The sequence below is a fragment of the Simochromis diagramma genome, unplaced genomic scaffold, assembly GCF_900408965.1.
Source record: "Simochromis diagramma unplaced genomic scaffold, fSimDia1.1 OVJJ01000486.1, whole genome shotgun sequence".
In the NCBI taxonomy this organism is placed as follows: domain Eukaryota; kingdom Metazoa; phylum Chordata; class Actinopteri; order Cichliformes; family Cichlidae; genus Simochromis; species Simochromis diagramma.
The window spans coordinates 4096712-4118142 of NW_024387047.1; the positions used below are offsets into that span (position 1 = coordinate 4096712).

At 41.3% G+C, this 21431-nt stretch overlaps 1 protein-coding gene across 3 annotated transcripts; it reads left to right on the top strand.

The window, feature by feature from the left end:
• The first annotated feature begins 117 nt into the window (after positions 1-117).
• Positions 118-21398, top strand: LOC120741724 (kynurenine 3-monooxygenase). 3 transcript variants are annotated; one of them, XM_040044745.1, is made up of 16 exons: positions 118-220; positions 575-702; positions 951-1020; positions 1164-1261; positions 1818-1907; positions 2705-2753; positions 4189-4276; positions 11430-11595; positions 11695-11766; positions 14471-14592; positions 15080-15227; positions 15301-15358; positions 15451-15533; positions 18526-18627; positions 18725-18784; positions 20231-21398. In XM_040044745.1, the coding sequence occupies exons 2-16, from the start codon at positions 640-642 to the stop codon at positions 20375-20377; spliced, it is 1416 nt and encodes a 471-aa protein (XP_039900679.1). In that variant the 5' UTR covers positions 118-220; positions 575-639; the 3' UTR covers positions 20378-21398. The 3 variants fall into 3 exon arrangements, with proteins under 3 accessions (XP_039900679.1, XP_039900682.1, XP_039900680.1); XM_040044748.1 differs by lacking the exon at positions 118-220 and adding an exon at positions 228-343; XM_040044746.1 differs by lacking the exon at positions 118-220 and adding an exon at positions 245-383.
• Positions 21399-21431: the final 33 nt, after the last annotated feature.

Consider the following 21431-nt stretch of genomic DNA (forward strand, 5'->3'; position numbering starts at 1 on the left):
GTGTGTGTGTGTGTGTGTGTATCGCCGGTCTAGTTTGACATTTCCGTGCACTCGGGGGCCCCCTGCTGGTTGGTGTGGTCATTTCGCCAAAGCGATATAGGAACCTGTAGCCACTAGATGGCAGCAGATTTCTTTCCTCATATATCTATAATTGACATCATCTGTTCTGATCGGGAGCTCTAATCCGTCACACTAGGCACCTTTTCCGTTAAAGATTCAGGTAACGTCCTCCCCAAAAACATATGTCTGTTGTGAATTTGTGGTCACTCCTATTACGAATGAACTCACTGAACTCAGGAAAATCTGCAAAGTCTAGTCTAAGGGACTTTTGGACGCGAGGAAGGTGAATGTTTTCACTTTCAGGATTAATATTGCGCAATAAGGTAAAAGTTGTCATAAAGTTAAACTTATGCAACTCATGCATAAGTTTAACCGAGGGACATCAGATGCTTTGTGTCAGCAGAGATGCCCAACACTGTTTGGACAATCCTGTTATCCGTTGCACGTATTTGCTTTCAAAAGGGGAACTGATTATGAAAGTAAAACGCTCCTCCTCTTTTAAATCTTAACTCAGCTATCCCGTCAGTCCCTTTGGACTGGACACCGTGTGGGTCAGAGAGCTGGAGCACCCTGAGCACAATGGAGAGATCAACAAGCAGACAGAGCAGGAAGAAAGTTGTAGCAGTGGTGGGAGGTGGTTTGGTAAGACAAGAAACTCAAAGTGAAGTATTATTAATGTGCTTTTTTTTTTCACGCCGTGTGGCCTTTGACTTTCACACTTTAGAAAGTGTATTTGCATTTTAAAGGCTTCATTTAAGGGGAAAGATTGTTTAGCAGTGGGTATATGCAGCTTACATATTAATATTGTTACTTGTTTGACCATAAGATAATTATGTATACAAGACCATGCAGAATGGGATTACACAAAGTTTCTACAATCTATCCTTTAGGTTGGGGCACTGAATGCCTGCTTCTTTGCAAAAAGAGGCTTTGATGTGGAACTCTTTGAAATTCGGGAAGGTAGCAGTCAAAGCATTTTTTTCCTTTAAACTTTGGTTTTCTCTGTAATTGCTATCATCACACACTACTCTCTGACAAATATACCCACACACTAAAGAACATTACACGAACGTGTAAAACCTGTGCATGTGGTCTCTGGTCAGATATCCGACGTGCTAAGATTGTGAAGGGGAGAAGCATCAACCTGGCCTTGTCTCATCGAGGCCGGCAAGCACTGAAACATGTTGGACTGGAGGAGAAGGTATGCCGATTCATTCACTGTTTAAGTAGTAAAGCAGAGGTAAGGCAAAGTTTACAGGAGGGGGGCTTGGTGACACCCTGCCGCAACTCCCCACTCTTCCCACTTGTTTATTGGCCCAAATGAAAGACCAAAGTGCATGGAGGCAAACCTCCTTTTGATTTCTAGCAACAAAATAGCATGAAGCCATTCCCCGGGAAATCTCCCACTCTCCTATTTTTCTTTCTTTCTTTTTGCTTGAGTCCACTCAGGATGCTTTATAATAGCATCTAAGGTCACTGGCCCTTTTTTTGGTGCTCCAAATTTGCTGCGCTGATCACGTCATGAGCGAACTCTGCATCAGTCCCTTATTTTTACACATGCATGACTTTTCAGGTTGACAGAATAAGGCCCGCTCCGCCACATTTTCACATATACTATAAAGGGCAGACACTGAGTCACAAGCTGGCTGTCCATAGATTGCCCTTGTTTAACTTTTGTGCAGAAATGTCTGCCGTTATTTATCCCCAATGGTCCAGTTTTAACATTTAAGATGTTCTGCAATTTTTTTCTTTCTTAGATTGTTGCCCAAGGAATCCCGATGCATGCAAGAATGATCCATTCACTGAATGGGAAACAGTCCCCAATCCCTTATGGCAGGAAAGGCCAGGTAAGCCTTACCAAGTGCATGACTGCTGTCAGATAAGTACAGAATTTTCTAATTCTGTGATGTCTCACACTTACACAAAACCAAAAAGTCTAAATGAACCAGATTACACTGTGAAGACTGATTAATGAGCAGAAAATATGTTACTTATATGTTATGCTGCTCATTACTGTTTCTTTTTGAGGGCCGTTTAACTGACTGCACATTATCTTCTATCATTAGTTTGCTGAAAAATAATGTTACATAATAGTCTGTTTTTTGCTAAACATACTGTAAGAATTGCCTCATGTGTACAGATACAGCCTGCAGATGAATAATTTACTTTGCTTGCTAAATCTCCCCTGTGTTAAAACACGTACCCCCCCCCCCCCCCCACACACACACACACACACACACACACACACACACACACACACACACACACACACACACACACACACACACTGGTAGTTGTTTGGTGAAGTAACACAAGAATTCACCAAAGGATGACAACTACAAGTGACAGGCTGTGCAGTGAGACTTGAGTTTTTGTCACACGACAGTATAGAGTTTGTTTGCCTTTACAGACTGCAGACTTTTAGGGTGTTTGGAAGCTGTTGTTCGATTAGAGTGCTGACAGTATGGCGAGGATTCTTCACCTCGTGGTTGGGGAAAAAAAACAAAATTATACAGTGAAGATAGTGAAAGCAGAGGCAGGCATTCTAAACCCTAGAGACTTCCTGTTTCCCATATGAAAATGAGCAGAGTTGATAAGCTGTACCTGTACAATTGCACTACATTACAGATTGTTCTCCTTTCAGTACATCCTGTCGGTAGACCGAGCCAATTTGAACAAAGAGCTGCTAACAGGTAAGAACATAAATAGTGTCTCTGGAAGTGAGATGACATTACCAAGCAACTGTCACACCAAAATGGAATTTTTATCAGCCAAACGCTGAGTCTTTGTTACAAGGAAATGAGTCAAAATGTTTGTTTGTTTGTTTTTTTTGTTTTTTTGGCATATGTTTTCCTTCTTTCCGACATAGAGCCTATATGGGCAGTTTAACTTGTTGGGGTTCAAATAATACAGGGGTGTCAAACATAAGGCCCGAGGGCCAGAATCGACACCACAAAAGACTCCAATCCAGTCGACTGGATGACTTGGATGGGACAAACTTTGGACTTTTAATAGCATTTTCATAAGTTTTACAGCCGTTCCTCATGATCAATTGCTCCCTTGTAGCTATTAACACAACGTCAAAGTGATTAATTGATAAATAATTAAATGAAAATAAATTACTGGAGGAAAAAAAGGGACATTCTTTCTGAATTTAAGCCCAGTCATACTGACACATTTTTCAGTTATTACAGCAGCACTTTTTCATCATGCATTTATGCATCTCAGGGATTTAATGTGTACTTAATCTTTTCTACAATGACAGAAAGGCGAGTTTCACCGGTCCACCCCACTTAAGATCAAAGTGGGCTGCATGCAACCCACGATGTAAAATGAGGCACTGAAATAAGACATAAATGTTACAATGACATCTTTGCCACACCTGACCTGCAAATCCCAAAAGACACAAAAATTTCAGATCAAACTTAAAGTAGAGCACATGAATTAATCAGCATTTAACAAGAGTCCCAACTATATGTCTTGTCATTAAGTGCTTTGTGCTGGCTAATGAGCTTTAATGATGAAAAGTGATGCAGAAATAAACAAGTGGATTCGTTCATGTTAAAGGATACTCTCTTTCAGCAGTTGTCCTAATTTTGTTTGATTGTTATTGAGCTGAGCCTCGACCACCGCAGATGCCCGCTGTGCAGTAGCTTTATGCACGTCTTCGAACCGGCTGAGTGCGTCACGTGACGTCAGAGGATATGTTAGTGTTTCAGCTAAAAAGGATTTTGCCTAATATTTAATGAAGAGCCTCAGTGTACGTTTGGAGATAATGTGCGACAGCATGGGTCTACATTTAATTAGATTGCCTGCTCGTGCTGAAAGAGAGGCTGATTACAAAGCCGTCACTCTTATCAGGGTCCATCCAGGCTTCTGGAGCGAACGCCGAGATAAAGAGATTTTGGAAAGTGTGACAGCCTAAACATAGGTTTTCATAAAACCACTGTCAGCTGTGCTGTGTTGTTCATGAGATTCGTCCTAATTGCCATGAGGCCGTATTCCCTCAGTGGCTGAACATTTCCTGATTGTTTTAATGAAGTATAGAGTGGTCATATTAAACTGATGCTGTTGTGTCATGCTTGCATCAGTGCTATAAACTGTTTTTGTAACATTTTTCCCTCACAGCGGCAGAGACATATCCAAACACAAAGATGAACTTCGACCACAAACTGCAGGACTGGAATGCTGAAACGGGCCTGATGACCTTTGCCAGGTAAACAGTCACTAATCTTATACATGCCACATGCAGACAGTCACCTAAGGAGAGGGTCTGCACTTTGGGATTCTTTGTTTTAACTCTGGATTTATTGACTATGGGCCTGTACATGTTAAACGCCTAAGGCTGGAGTTGGTGAAAAACAAGCTGTACTTGAAACCTTGTGGTGGGACTTTCTAGTTGCTCTGTAATTGGTTCTGCTTGAAGTAAATGTGACAACTCAATTAACACTGAAAGACCTCTGGGTGTCATAATCCGAGTAAGTGTCTGCTGTTTTGGTGTGTGTTGGCTGCCTGTCAGCTACTCCTATGTTTAGTTTTGCCGTTCATGAAACAATACTCAACTCACCTGCAGCTCGCTTTGCACGTCCTCTGCCACTACTGTGGCTGCACAATCATCGTTGGCTATCTGCCATCACTCATCCACTCAGGCTACACGCTACAGCCGCATCCACGTCACCTGCCTGCCATTGTCAATCACTGGAAATAAGGATTGGATCAACCACCTCTCTCATCCCGCTTCGCAGCCAGGACACTCCCTTCACAGAGTTAATTTCCCTTCAGCTGAAAAGTAAGCCATTGCTCCTAACTCACTTTTAGCCAGTGGTCCACACGTCAGAGACTCGCATTACATTTTCCTTGTTTCCAGTTTTGTTTCCCTGTGTTCAATAAAGCACTGTCAACTGCTCGTCAGTTGTCTCTAGGGTCTGTTTTTGGGTCCACTCCGACGTATCGGCCTTCTGTCCACTGACAGTACAGAATGGCCTAAAAGAATCAACCCAGCAGATCTAATTCTGACCACAATATCCAAACAAGTTGCCATTATCGGTTGGCCCGAGTGGGCCTCCAGTTTCTGTGATGTAAACCCATGACAAGGAGGGGGAGATTCTTTCTGCAGTTCAGGAGCTCTGTTCTGAGGTCACACCTGCTGCTCACCAGCCTCCAGCCTTCAAGAGCTAAAGAAAACTTTTGCTCATTCAGCGTCTGAGGGAGGAAATTAATAAATCTGTGTCGAGCTAAGCGTAGTGTGGCCGAATTTGTTGTCGATTTTTGCACAGGAGCCCTTTGCACGCCTTATACGATCAAATGAATCATCAACTGGCATCACGGGACAAGCCTGGTTCGTTTGAGGATTTAGTCTCTCTTTCTCTCTCTTGATTGATAATCATCTGAGGGAGAGAGGCTGAACAAGACCATTAATCTCATAAAACAATGTTCCAATCCTTCCCTGTGTCCATTTTGCCATCTCTGGAAAAAACATCCACCATAAGCTCCACCATCCACCTCTCTCTCCTCCTTATCCTCCACCCGAACCTATGCAGATCGGGCGATCTTGGCTCACTTAGGAGGAAAGAGAGAGGTGCTTTTATGCCCGTGAATGTTTCTATTATGGGAATCCAGATCATTTTCTTGCTGCATTCCTTCTTCGGCCAAAAAATTACCCACCCCCGTAATTTCAGGGATACAGGTGGGAGGCTCGTCGATTACTTCCAAACCCTGTCTCCCGCTACCAGTCACCCTTCGCTTCAACCAGGTCTCCAGTTCCCTCCATACTCTTATAGATTTTGGTGCTGAACAAAACCTCATCGATCTTGAGTTAGTCAAGCAGTTGGACCTCCCACTCATCCCCCCCTACCGGCCACTGGACTAAACAGCCAAGTTTTTGCTCACATTCACACCAAACCAAGCCCATTTGTTTATTCTCCTCCGGAAATCATTGGGAATCCATTTCATTATTCAGATTCGCTTCACCCGACATCTCTTTGATCCTCGGCTATTCATGGTTGGAAAAGAAAAATTATCATTGATTGGGCCGGCAATGAAGTAGCTTTTTGGAGTCTGTTTGGCAGATTGCTTACAATCGGCCCTACCTACCGGTTCCTTTGACTCATTGCCACCTGCCAACCAACCATCGGTGCTATCCTCTGCTCTGAAGGAGTACCATAACCTACAGGAAGTAAAGATAAAGCTGTGTCTCCTCCTCCCCACAGGCCCTGTGATTGTGCCATTGACCCCCACTCCCTCAGTTTCATGATCCAAGTGAGTTTCTGCTGTTTTGTTTTGTTTTGTTTTGTTTTGCCATGCTGGTTCCAGCATCCACACATTGGGGTGGAGGTTCATTTCTACACCTGTGGTCCATCAGTGGGAATCAGCAGACTGGCTAATTTAAGACCAGCTCAGCCTTCCACTCATTGCCTGTCTGTCAGCTACTCCTATGTTTAGTTTTGCTGTTCCTGGAACAATACTCAACTCACCTGCAGCTCGCTTTGCACATCCTCTGCAACTACTGTGGCTGCACAATCATTGCTGGCTATCTGCCATCACTCAGTCTACACGCTACGGCAGCATCCACCTCACCTGCCTGTCCTTGTGAATTACTGGAAATAAAGGATTGGATCAACCACCTCTCTCATCCCGCTTCTCAGCTGGGACACTCCCTCCCTCCACGGAGCTCATTTCACTTCACCTGCATTTCACGTCAGAGACTCATGCTACATTTTCCTCAACTCACCTGCAGCAGTTTCCCTGTGTTCAATAAAGCACTGTTAACTGCTAGTCAGTTGTCTCTTCAGTCTGCTTTTGGGTCCACTTCCACATATCTGCCTATTGGCCTCTGACACAGAATCTTTTTAGACATGATCAACATATCCATGCCGTAAAATATTAACACAGGATGCACGAGCACAAACTCCGCTCAGTCTGATCAGAGGGTCCTAAATTGAAAGGAGCCTTATCTATAATGTGTTTAACAACAACAACAACAACAACAACAACAACAACAACAACAACAACAACAAACATTTGATGTGTATGCTGCCCTATCTGCTTGAATGAGTCACTGTGAAGTTACTGCACTTAAAAAACCCCACTTTGATTAAAAGAAGTCTTTTGTAGGCTTCAAATGCCACCCACTCTCACACACCTTATGCATCCAGGGCACGTCTCTCCTGTTCTGCTGTGGCTGAACTGCAGCAGGATGTATTTGCTCTCTCAAGTGTATATAATTTAAAGCACACGAATAATCTGCTGGTCCTGTCTGTAGTTGCATCATCCCATACTAGGTGGGAAATGTACAACAGAAAGCCATCGGCATGAAATGCGTAAATGCAGATGACCTCTAGTCACAGAGTGTGACTCCCTTAAATCCATGCAGTGCTGCAAATGTAAATTAAAAACAATCTGAAGCCAGACTCTCATCATTACAAAACCAGATGCTGTTAGATTTACTATGCACTGGGTAATTATGCACGGCTTTATAGCTGGTCATTAACAATAATAAATCCACTTAGCTAATATTGTTGTAATGGTATTTAAGCAATTATCTGTATTCAGATGCTCCTGTGACCTAAACTCTCATTACTGTGTAGACTGGAAACTGCATTCAAAGTATGTATGGCAACCAAATGAAAGATTTAATGATCTTTTATCAGGAGTGTTAGCATTTTAACTCCATCTGCATCAGGACTAAAGTGGAGCCCTGACTCCTCACTCTTCTTGACTTAGGATGTTGGCTAATGGAAGTAATACTACCATATCCCTCTACTGCATGACTTTTTAATTTTTTGGGGAAAAAATATTTCTCCCTATTTTGGGGGAGCTTTAGGGTTCCTAATAATATATCAATCATAAAATTTGACAACCCCCCCCCCCAAACAGATATTGGTTTGTTGCTTCAAGGCAACACTGTGCGATAACGGTAGTAAAATGCCAAGTTATTCTATAATAAGTTGTATTAGTACAACAAGAATGAACAAATAAATAAACAACAAATAAACAATGTAAACATTTCACAGAACAATAAAACACCAAAATGCATCCAACATTTGACCCTAACCACGCACACGCACATGCATACCTTGTGTTTCCATCACTTTTGGGGACATTACATTAACTTACATTCATTTCCTGGAGACTTACCCATCACAAGTCCCTGCCTGAACCTTACCCTAACCCTGGCCTAAAATTGAATGATTTAACCTGCAATTTGTCCCCATAAAGTAGGCGAGACCTCACAATGTGAGTGTGTACACAAATTTGTGTCCCCACAACAATAAGTAATACACGACCACACACACACACACGCACACACACACGCACACACAGCAAAATTGGTATGGCCCGGATCAGGCTCACACAATGTGCTTACACATGGCCCACATACCACAAAGAATGACGGCCCTTTGGTGGCCCAGACCTGGTTTGCCAGAGGTGGCCCACACATGGGCCAGCACAAGGCCAGTTTCAGACACACTGGTGGCCCTGTGCTGGCCCATGTTTGGATTAACTCTGGCAAACCTGATCTGGGACACCCAAGGGCCGTCATTCATTGCGGTATGTGGGCCATCTGTACGGGATGTGCAGCCACGGGCCAGTTGTAGACAAACTGCTGGCCCTGTGCTGGCCCAGAACAGTTTCAGCTCTGGCCCCAGATGTCAGCCTAATGTGTACCTTAATCAAGCTATGCAATAACAACATGTGCCAGAACATGCAAAACAGTGCAAAAGTAACATGAGGAAACTCTGTTCAGACAGTGAATGGATTGATTTTTATATAGCGCTTTTCTACTCTCCCAAAATACTCAAAGTGCTCTATACAACATGCCACATTCACCCACTTTAGCTTAACTGAGTGCTTCCTAACTACATTCATACACATTCACATTCTTGACATGCAGACTGGAGGAGCCAGGGATCAAACCACTAACCTTCCGATCAGTTTGTAACCTGCTCTACCACCTGAGATATGGCATGCCATCGCATAAACGGTGGCGTCATTGCCAGACCTAGCACACATCTGGTTGACATACACTCTGCCAAAACACCAGTCAGTCAGAAGTGCCAGCTTGATGCCAGATCTGGGCCAGACCTGTTTTCTGTAGGCCTGGGCCACATAAACCAAGCCACAATCAAGCCAATTATGGCAAGCCATCACATAGACAGTGCCATCTATGCCAGGCCTGGCCCATATCTGGATGACATACGTCTTATCATGCCAGAAGTCAGCCAGCAGTGCCGACTTGATACCAGATCCTGGCCAGACCTGTCTGCTATGTGGGCACTAACACACACACAGACACAGTTACTTTACCAACTGACCCCTGAGCTCCTAAGTGTCCTTCAAACCTCATTCAAGGATCCACTCCTCTACTTCACTGTCACTTCCTGAAAGCTCACTTTCTGAGGACAGAAAGTGCACATTCCCTTGGTTTCCTTCCATAAAAGGTATTTACATCCATGTCCTGTAATTATGAGCAGATTGTAAAGTAAAAAACATTGACTATGATCATATAAATACACACAAACACATCTCTACACACATGCTAATGCATTATATTGCCTGAAAAAAACGGGGCTAACTGCGCAGTGTTGCCTTGAGGCAACACTGAAAATGAAAATTTACTGCATAAATAAATTTGCTTCTAATATGCTTCTTAACGTATTCATGCACATACAAGTATTTTTTAATATACATTTATTTCACTATAAACATGTAAAATAGTGATCTTTATCTTGCCTCCTAATGGAGATGTCTCTCATGTAGTGCAGCTTGTGGAAAGGGGTCCTCCCCCCCAAATGAAAGTCACACCACCTTCAACTCATCATTTTATTGGAAGGAGATGTGCCTGGTAGCATTATTTAAGTTTTTTTTTTTGAAGGGCCAGTGTGAGGCATGAAAATGTGGTTTGTTGCCTCAGGGCAACGCTATGCAGTAGAGGGATACATACACACACACACACACACACACACACACACACACACACACACACTCACTCTGAATATTGTGTTGACATTCATGGTCAAGAATGAATTTCCAAAAAAATAGCTTTGTTAATATCTAAAAGAAATCTTGTATTATCAAGATTTTTTGGGGTTTTGAGGTTTTATGTACTCCACCTCAGCTTTGATTGGTCAAGCACTTTAATTCTTGAGAAAACGCATCTGACATGAAAATGAAATATTTGTCAGCTAACTGTTTTTTTCTGAATAGATGGACAAAAACTGAAATGTTGTCTTCAGAACTTTCTGCCAGAAAGATTTTTTAAGATGTAGTTACAGACAAAGGAATCTATTTAAATCAAACCAGATAAAGTGTTATCATTAAGTTGAACCTGCTAAACTTTAACTAGATTAAGGTTAACTTAGCTTTAGGACCCCATCAATTCCAGTCTCCTGGGCAGCTAACTTAGCTTGCATGCACTCATTTTAGGCAGACTTTAGTTTTTTAAAGACCCAGTTCAGATTTAGGCAGCAGGCAGTTCTGTATGTTTCCACCACAAGCAATGATGCACTGCTTTACAGAAGAAGTCACCTGAAACAAATGAATACATATGGGCCAAAAAATAATTAAATGCACCCAAATAAATTACATTCTGCCACATTATTTACTGGTGTATGGTGCTCAAACAATTTGGCAGTACTAAACATCATTTTGTATTCTGCAAGCATCATTAAATACGAAGATGGGTTGCCAAGAAAATATTCAGAGGTAGTTAACTTCGAGTTTGACAGATGCAGCAGCATCCACCTACACATGCTGTCCTGAGAGCAGCATCGGATCTGTGATCGTATGTAAGGTCTGGAACTTAAGAGAAAAATCTCTGCATATAGCACACCAGACTGTGTGACTCTTGTTCTGTACAGCAGCTTTTATAGGTGACGGCAAAAACGCAACCATCCTTTACCATCATTCATCTAAGTAAAAGTTTTTAATGACCACTAAATGATCATCATGTGGCTTTTGATTCTAATAATAGTGACATTCTGACATTGTAAATTTAATATAAATCTGCTGTATCTAATGGAACATTCAAGAAGATACAGTTTAAGTCAACTCGGGCTTTGAGTCAGTAGTTCATTTGTGTCTCATTCAGACCTTAAGCTAATAGCCTCGAGGCTGAGCAGTTACCTTATTTTCTCAAGTATCAGAAAAGAGAGGCTTTCTATAAAGCCAAGCAGCGACAGCTCTGTACGCGATAGGACACTGCTTCCAGTAAGCCTTTGCTCATTACACGATTCAATTCTTATGGGTATTTTTTGTGTAATTAGGAACTCTGTGGCTTAATCATTAAAGCAGTTAATTCTTAAAAATAACCTCCATGTTACTTAGTTTTTAATGAAGTTAACTTGTCATGTTGCTAATGTGTCTCTCAGGTTGGACGGGTCCAAGGAGCAGGTCAAGGCAGACTTGATTGTGGGGTGTGATGGGGCTTTCTCTGCCGTACGCAAGCAGTTCCTTCGGCGTAGCCGCTTCGACTATAGCCAGACCTACATCCCTCATGGCTACATGGAGCTCACCATGCTACCCATTAATGGAGAGGTCAGCACGCTTCTAGTATTTGGCTCAGCAAAATTCAGCTGCAGTGGTAGTTATCTTTCTGCTCATTTAATTTCTGCTGGCTGTCTTCATTATCCCCAGTTTGCTATGAAGCCTAATTATCTACACATCTGGCCACGAAACACATTTATGATGATCGCCCTGCCCAACTTGGTAAGTGTGAACTGATTTCTAAACTATATCAGTGAATTAAGAAATTCAAGATTTGTTTATTTGTAAAGTTACTACTGCATATTATGTGGCAAGCTAAAGGAAACAAACACTAGCACATTTCAGAGCTTGACTGACCTCTGGGATGTCCTCATGGAGTTAATTAGGCTCACTTCATAACTATGAAGTGAGGCTTACTCATCAGAAGTATCTTGGCACCCTGAGGTTCACCCTACTTTTCACACAGCAGTGTTGCACTCCTTCCCACCTGTGCCTCTGCATCTTTTTCTCTGACTCAACAACTCTCTGTCGTTCCTTTATCTGGTTAATCCCATAATGATTTGTCTGCGTGGCTGAATCAGCACAACTCTTTTCCTCGCCTAAAGGAGACTAGGTTAAGGCAACTGACTTTTGAGTGCCTTCACACTGTCACTCACTCCCCACTTCCCAGAAACACATTTCACACGGCTGTGAAAAAAATTGTCTTCCTTGCTGTGGATACCATGGTAACAGTGCCAAAATGTCCACGGGGAGGACTTTGTGATGTTGATAGATGACACCTGCTCAGAAGGACAGATAATGGCACATACACAACCTCAGTGAACTTCCATCCAGTGGTGTCTGGCATTCCGTTTACATTGAGGATGGAAAATTCTAAACTATGATCAGCAGGGAAGATTTCTCAAACATATAAATTCATCCTTCCATTCTCTTCTGCTTATCCTTTTTCAGGGTCGCGGGGGGTGGGGGGTTGCTGGCGCTTATCCCAGCTGTCTTAGGGCGAGCGGCGGGGTACAGCACTTTGGCACGGTGGTTAGCACTGTTGCCTCACAGCAATAAGGTCCTGAGTTTATTTCCACCATCAGGCTGGGCTCTTTCTGTGTGGAGTTTGCATGTTCACCCCATGTTTGCGTGGATTCTCGTTGGGTATTCCGGCTTCCTCTCACTGTCCAAAGACATGCAGTTAGTTAGTGGGGATAGGTTAATTGGAAACTCTAAATTGCCCATAGATGTGAGTGTGAATCAAACATATAAAATCAAGTAAAAAAATCTATTTAAACTATAAATGCTGCATCCTGCTGCCTTATATGCACCAGGATGCTAATTTTTTGGTAACGCTTTGGGTACTGAAGCTTTGGAATGGCCGTGCATCTCTGGAAACCCACTGAAGCAGTTTAGTGTGTGAGGTACCTGTTTAACTGCCTGACGTTTTAATGTCATCTGCCTAATTAATTTTTTTTTCATTAAACATTTGTGATGGATTTAAGGTGAATGTTTTTAAGGCTTTTAATAATCAAACTGTGTTGATTATATTGTCATTTGTGTACTGTGTGGTATGCAGGGTGTGAGTGATTTTGTTTACTTCAACCAGAACGATAATGATGAAGGAGGAATGAACACAGTGGCCTTCAGTTTTTCTTGATCTTACTTTTACTTGAACTTGCTTCCAAAAAGGAACAGGAACTTTATCGAGACCCACTAATATGTACATGTACATCACATGTAAATCACAATGGCTGTTACCTTTCCCCATTACACAGTTCCTGCATTAACTTAAGATTTCTTTCTTTTTTGTACATGCCAGGGAAGTTGGCATTCCGTCCATCCATTCATCCTCTTCCGCTTATCCTTATCAGGGTCACAGAGGGGTCAACAGCAACAACACTTTTACCTTTTGGTTCAGAAGAGTCTTCAAAAATAGCTAAACTTTTATTGAAGCCTAAATGAAATTATCATTAGTAAAATGCTAACATTAGAAAACTATATCACAGTTGCATGACTTAATCGTCACCACCAAACTGGTGACATCAAATGGTAGCAGAATTTATCCTTGTTGGGGAGTTTGTAGGTTCATTGGCCAATCACTTTAAGTAGAATATCCCTGAAACTACTATTCAGTGGCAATCTACGAAAGAGTACTGGGAATGAAAAAAGAAAGAACAATCCTTATGGATTAATGGTATTTCTTTATAGAAACATCTCTTCCTATGTCCCAGAGGACAACACAGATTAAAACACAAGCATGTTAACTAATGCTTTACGACCAAATATCAGTAAAACTAAAACTAATGACATTCGTCCTTAACTGTACTGTTACATAAGGAGACAAATTATGCTAATGCTTAAAACTTTAACATCTTTTGATAATTGAATGTTAATCATTATTATTGCTATCAATATACTATAATTATCTATGTTTATTTAGCTGGTCTATTTTCCAGATTTAGATGATTAAAGCCATATTATTAAAAAGTGCAATACATAGCTGGCAGTGTAAAACCTGCAGTTAAACTCACATTAACAGCAGCATTAGCATAAATAATAAATACAGAAGATAATTAGATATTATTCTGAAACTGACCATTCTGCAAAATAAGTGCTTTGGGTACTTTGTTTTTATGGTAATCTCCTACATTTACTGATGTCGTAATAAAGGTGTACTTATTTTGGCCTGTTAGTATGCAGTTAGCATAGTTTGGGGGAAAAAAACAAGATTCAATGTGCCAAAATGAGTGAGACCACACAACAGTCTAATCTTTCATTTGGATGTATAACTTGGCGTGATGCTAACAGTTCAGTTCTCATGTATCTCTGCTGGAACAACGGGCAGTAAAAGGTTAATCCTGTGAAGCATCCTGTGGTCAAGAGTGTCACGATGGATTTGGGAGCTAACGTCTCTGTGTACTCTGTTTACTTTCTGATTTAGGACAAGACATTCACCTGTACCCTTTTCATGCCCTTTGAAGATTTTGAGAAGATCACCACAGGAGATGAAGTCATCGAGTTTTTCCAGAAATACTTCCCTGACACCATACCACTAATAGGAGCGTAAGTGACTTTCTCCCTCCCCACCCATTTCCCTGAATCCCCCGTCTGCCTTTATCTCTTCATCCGACCTGCCAAAGTGTCTTCAAAAGGCCTTTTATTTCCCGTCATCCCATCAGCTCCAGCCACATCCACAGCTCTGTTCTGTGAAGTGTGAAATTGCAGACTTACAGTTATATGGATTTTGTGAGGTGAGGTTCTAATTCGAGGTGAACCATATGTTGCGGGTGACAGAGGTGGAGGGCTGTGTGAGGCGCAGAAACGCTTGAAGCTTTCATTCAGTTACTCATTCAGAGTGCTTTGGCATAAACGGCTAAGTGCCTGCTTTAATTTCTCAGTTTAGCTGCTTAGTTAGACAAACAGAGCATAGCTGTGTTTGTGTCTTGTGATAAATGCTCTTTTGGCAAACACAAAACAGTCTGTTGCAACTGTCAGATTAAATTGTGCAAAATGAGTTTGTAATTCTTGAATTTCAATTTTTGTGTTGCAGGGATACTCTCCAGAGAGATTATTTCCGATTGCCTGCGCAGGCCATGGTGTCTGTCAAATGCAACCCATATCACATTGGTGACGCGTGCGTCCTTATGGGTGATGCAGCCCATGCAGTAGTGCCTTTCTATGGACAAGGAATGAATGCTGTAAGTAGCACTAAATGAGGGGAGGAAAAGGCAGAATTAGACAGAGACTAATTCATCTATTCATGTTTTATAGGGCTTTGAGGACTGCATTGTCTTTGACGAGATAATGGATCAATTCAATGAGGATTTCAGTAAGCACTTTTTAAATGACCAAAGATTAACGAAGAGAGAAAAGCTGAGCATACAGAATAATTTCCATACGGCCCTTTGTGTATCCCGCTAGGTGCTGTTCTGCCTGAGTATACCAGAGTTCGGGTTCCAGACGACCACGCAATTGCTGACTTGGCCATGTACAACTACATTGAAGTAATCCACATATTTTTTTTAATATGAAAGCAGGAAGTTGTGGTCAAAATTTTATACACTGTATGATTTACAGTGTATGAATTTGTTGAGCTGTTTTTTGTTTTGTTTTTTTTACATAGTGGGATGATTGTACAGCATACATCTTTAATGAATTTTAAAAAAAGAATTGGGTGCACAAGTTAGATTTTTTATTTTATTTTGATTTTCTCTAATCCACAAATGGTCAAATATATACTTATACTGCCATGTCACGCTGTGTGGCAGGCAGGATTGGACCCAAACGCAGGACTCGCAAAACACAAAGGGATGAGTTAAGGGAGGCAGCTTTATTGTGCTGAAGAAAACTAACATACAGAATACAAGAAACAAAACCTAAAACTGGAAACTAGGAACAAGAACAGAAAAGCTAGAAAACTAAGGAACTAGGAGCAGACTCTGAAGAAAACCAGGGAAATGATGAGCACGGAGAAACATACACAGCAAATGGGAATGACACGACAACCGGGAGAGGAGAACACAGGACTTAAATACACAAGGGTGTAACGAAGGAATGGGAAACGACAGGGAAACACAGCTGGGGCTAATCTGACAAAATGAGACAGGGAGGAAGCAAAACTGAAAACACTGAGACTGTCAAAGTAAAACAGGAAACAAGAGACCTACACAAAGAAAGTGACTTGACACTGTGACATGGAGGCATGACTAACTAGGGAACCAGAAACACAGAGACAAGAGTAACTAACCGTGGAATATGGAAGGCACAGTGACAGAAAACTAAAAATATAGCACAAGGAGAAAACGATAAAGAGAACCAAAAATGTGAAAAACAACAAATCAAATAATATAACTTAATCCAAAAACCCAAAACACTGGGTCACAGGCCCAGTACCGTGACATATGATCCCACTAATATTTGGTTAAATTTTTGTGAAGAAAAGACTTGATGTTTGCCTGCTTTATCTGTTCCAAATCCTGTTTTGATGTTTGCTTTTTCCAAACATTCTCCCGTTGTAATATCCACTTGTGTCCAAGTTTCAGGTGTTGAGCTGTTTGAGGTGAAGTTGAAGAATTTGTCAGTAACCCTTGTTCTTCATTACTCCATCCATTTTGTGCAATGTACCAGTAGCACTGGCAGCAAAACAGCCCTACTACCACCACTATGCATGAGAGTTGTTACAGTGTTGTTAGGTTTGCACGCCTCGCCTTTATACCTTCAAACATACCACTTGATCATTGATCATTGTCTCATCTGACCATAGAAATTTTCTCCAGAAGGCATTTTGCTTGTCCATTTGGGAACCTGTGAATTGCAGGTGAGCTTGAATGTAGAGCTGGGCGATATATCGAGTTTTTAAAAAATATCGATATATTTTTATACGAGATATAAGATGTGACAATATCCTTTATATCGATATAGTCTATGTTACGTTATAATTATACTTGTGGAGCCGCAAGTTTGCCTCTCTTTCGTCCACTTTCGTTTTACGCAACGTTACTCAGCCTCGCCTCTCCTTCACTGAACACAACTCCCCTTCCTCCCCCATCGCTTCACCTACAGGAAGCGACAAGATGAACACGGCAAATCTCCGTTAACGAGTTACTGCGCATCGCCCCGTGCGTGGGGCTGGACGGCGTCAACGTGTTAGCTAGCTAACCACGCTAACGAGCTAACCACGCTAACGCCATGCAGCCCAGAGGTGCTGCACGGACTAAAATCCTTTCATTTTCTCAAAAGTTGACAGCGCGCCTTATGTATGAATTCGGGTTGTGCTTGATGGCCGCGAACCGATTTTATGTGGAACACGGCGCTCAGCAATCTGTCAAAAATGTTTTAGTACGACTTTGGTGAGCTACGGAGCTGCACCGCTTGATGGATTGTCGGAGCATTACGGCTGAGCCTCGCGGAGTGATACGTACTGTGCTTCAACGTAATATTACCCTACTGTGTATAAGGACCATAAATGGCACCTGTTAAGAGACGTGGTTGCGAAGCGGATTTCAAACTCCAGGCTGTCAGTCACGCAGTACAAGTTGGGAACAGAGCAGCTGTGAAATCTGTCTTTGTTATTGTGCTCAGCATCTTTTAGTTTACATTTTGACTGCACAATTGTGAGCTTTTTGTTATGCAGAAAAACAACATTGTTTTCTTTTATTTATGGAGCATTATTATTTAATAAATGCTCATTTATTTTTGAGTAAATTTTATGTACATCTGCTCTATGTTAATAAAAGTGCCTGTGTGACATCTGGGACACAGCTTTGACTAAGAACTCTCTTTTTGTTCTTACTTTATGGCTTTAAAAAAATATATCGAGATATATATCTTATATCGCCATCCAGCTAAAAAATATTGAGATATGAATTTTGGGTCATATCGCCCAGCCCTACTTGAATGTATCAGAGTTGGGGCAGGGGCTTATTTCTTGGTCAGCAACGTCTCAGACCACAGTGATGTAAAACTCACTTGAAGGGTGGACAGTGACACTGCTGTTCCAACAGTTTCCAGTTCATGGCAGGCTTGATCCTTGGTGGTTCTTGGGTTGTTCCTAAACATCCTAACCAATTTCCTCTCATCTGAGGGTGACCGGGTGACCCATTAAACTTTTGAAACGTCCACCCTAAAGCCATTTTGAAGTACATTTTGAGAACCAACTGCTCAATAAAATGTATTTCCACTGACCTGAAAACTGAAAAACAAAAAGGTGTTGATGGGCATAAGTGATGAAAATCCTCTTCATCACTTCTGAAGCAGAACAGTTCTCTAACCTTCTGTGCATTTAAAGTCTCTCTCTCAAAAGTAATGGATAAAGCAATTAAAAAATAGCAGGAGTATGTGTTGGCTTAACAATACTCTTGATCTTCCACTGCTGCAATTATATCGAAAGGCGGGAAGAAGGAAGTCTAAAGTTTCTCATATGGCTGAAAGATCTACCTAATGATATCATAAAATGGACAAATGGCTGACAAACACATTTGTTGTATTGTTTCATAGATGCGAGCACACGTCAACTCCAAATGGTTCCTTTTCAGAAAATATGTTGACAACATCCTCTACTTCTTCATGCCAAAGACAATAATTCCACTTTACACAATGGTAAGCTGGATACAGTATCACTAATGAATAGTAACTGTTTCCACATCATTTTGTCTGAAAACTAAATCTGCTATTCTTTCTGTTTTCTTGTCTCTAGGTCACTTTCACTAGGACCAGATACCACGAAGCAGTCAAGCGGTGGCACTGGCAAAACAAAGTAAAATACTTGGAAAAAATGTGCACTACACATGAACGCAATTTAATTTTGATGGGACTTTTTGTACCTTTGAACAGCTAAGCACTGTAATTAGCAAAGTGACAGTGTTATCAGAAGCAGCACTAAAGGCGGCTGCGACTCTGAGTAAACAGTTCTCCATTTAACACACATCACGGCCGTACGCGTTTGTGGTTTCTCTCGCTGGGCTGTAGATAAGGCTGTTAGTCCTTGGCTCTGTGTTGAACTGTCTGATTTGCCTGTGCTGGCGGCTTCTGCTCTAATAGACAGTTGGACAGCCGGGATTTTCACAGCCTCCCCTGTAAATTGATTCAACCCGTAGGGCTGTTTGGGCAAAGGGTGAAATGACCTTCATGGGAGAAAGAAAAGAAATGTTATCTCTGAAGCATTACAGTTAACACGATAATATGGTGTGATACTGAATATGGAATGACAGGTAAAAATATAGGTCAGAGACAGGGTGGCAGTGAAGTGTAAGAATGTATTATAAAAGTGTCAGTAACAGCAAGGTCATTGATTGGGTGAAGGGATTACTTCACTTTAGGTAAGCAACTGAACTACAACAATTACCCAATTTCCTTCGGGGTCAACCTTCAGGATCAATAAAGTTTTATTATATTGTAATTACATAGAAAAAAGATTTTAAAAAGTTGTCAAATTATTTAATTTACTTTAAATTTTTGAAACAAACACATGTTGTTTATTAACCCTATGACAATAAATGACCTACAAATCATTCAGTTATAACATAACTCAAGGAACCATTGTTATGTCTCCACCTAACAGGGATCATGTTGACATTAAGTTATGTATGTACATATACAATGGTGCCATGTTTAGATGTAATGTCATGTTATCAGTTAGACAGGGAAGGCCAGTGGGGAAAAAAGAAGATTGCAGTGCTTGACTGAAATAAATTTATGTTACCGCTTAAATAAAAGCCTCCCAAGAACTGCTAATTTGTCTAACAGGCCAGGTGAGAATGGCTGAAATCTGAGCATTTTGCATATATTGCAACAGTTTTATTTGTACAGTGTTTCAAAAGCTAGATGCTTTCCATCGGGCAGCTCAGCCACAGAGTTTGCTGGTTGGCACCTCAATAACTCCAGTCTCCGCACATCTCTGCACCTCATCTCTGGTCCTCAGCGTCACTATAAAAAGAGGAGCGTTCATTAATTAAATCCCTTCCAGCCTCGCTGGCACTGCCCCTCAAGCCCGCTGCACCATCCCTCCACTGCAGCAGAGCCAGAGACCACACCTCTGTCACATACTGCCATGGATCTCCAGGGAAACAAAGCCTGGGTGTTTTCTTTGCAGCTATGTTTGGGATACTGATGTTCATGAAACTGGAAGCAATTTACCAACCTTTGTGTGATTTGTGAAGCAAATAACTGAATTCAAACTAATTATCTATTCATTTCTTCACAGGTGATAAACCGTGGCCTGCTGCTCAGTGCTGTGGGGGCTGTTCTTGGTGGTTCCTACCTGCTCATTAAAAACCCTCCAGATATCAACAAGCTCATCGTCTCTGCTGAGAAAATGTGGGACAGGCTTGTGGCTCTCAGGACGCTCTGAGCACAGGCATCGTGACTGATCTGACAGACAGGTGTACAGACTTAGAGTTAAACACTAGAAAAGAATTTAGAGGCGCCCAAATATTAATTAGATTTTGACTAAATTATCTAATTCACGGCTATAACTCCAGTAATGGCAAATTACTCCAATAATGGCTGTCCTCACTTCAAGGACTTAGTGATTGATCAGAACGACTTACACCGTTTCATTAGTGTTAAACCGATAATGATCAGCAGCGGTGAGCAGAACATTGCTGTTTTAATTATTAAGCAAGTTTAATTCAAGAACACAGGGTCAGTTTTAGGTGTGTGTAGAAGTTTTTACTGTTTTTACACAAGAATGATGTCAGCTATTTTTCTTTGTCTCCACTGGGCCCAGTGACATTTACTTCATGCAAAATCTGGGATTTGTTTTTGCTTTTAAAGCTGCATTAAATAATCTGAGCTATTTTACCTGATGTTTTTGCAATGTTTCACTTATACATACATTACTGTGCAAATATATTGAGCCAACCCTTATTTCTTTATATAGGTGCAGGGAAATAGGTGCAGTGATTTATTGAAACATGCTAAAACATAAATGCAAATATAGACGACAGAATTGTGTACAACTCTTTGGATGTTTTGTTCTGTGGTCTGTCAAGATCGTGTCACACTGCTTCAAGAAAGGTGAAAGTTTCCTATTTATTAAGGATATGACTATCAAACGCTGTCCACCTGCAGTATAGGTTTAGATCTGCCAGCCCTCCACTTTTTTAAAGACACTTCACACCACTCTGAGATGTGATAGGTATTTTCTGCCTGTCAGACTGTGTTATCTTTGATTTTATCTGTTTATCTTTTTTGTAGATTTAACTAAAGAAATTTTTACAACAGCCTGCTGGTAACAAAGATACAATTTTACACCTGTACTTCTGACCAACCGGCAATGTAGTATTTCCTCTCTTTGGGCTTGGAGTTTGGCTGGTTTGTCCACTTCAAATGTGCTGCTATGCTCACCTATATAAAACAAGTGAAGATGACTGGTTTTAAGGACTTTTATTTACCCTTCATGA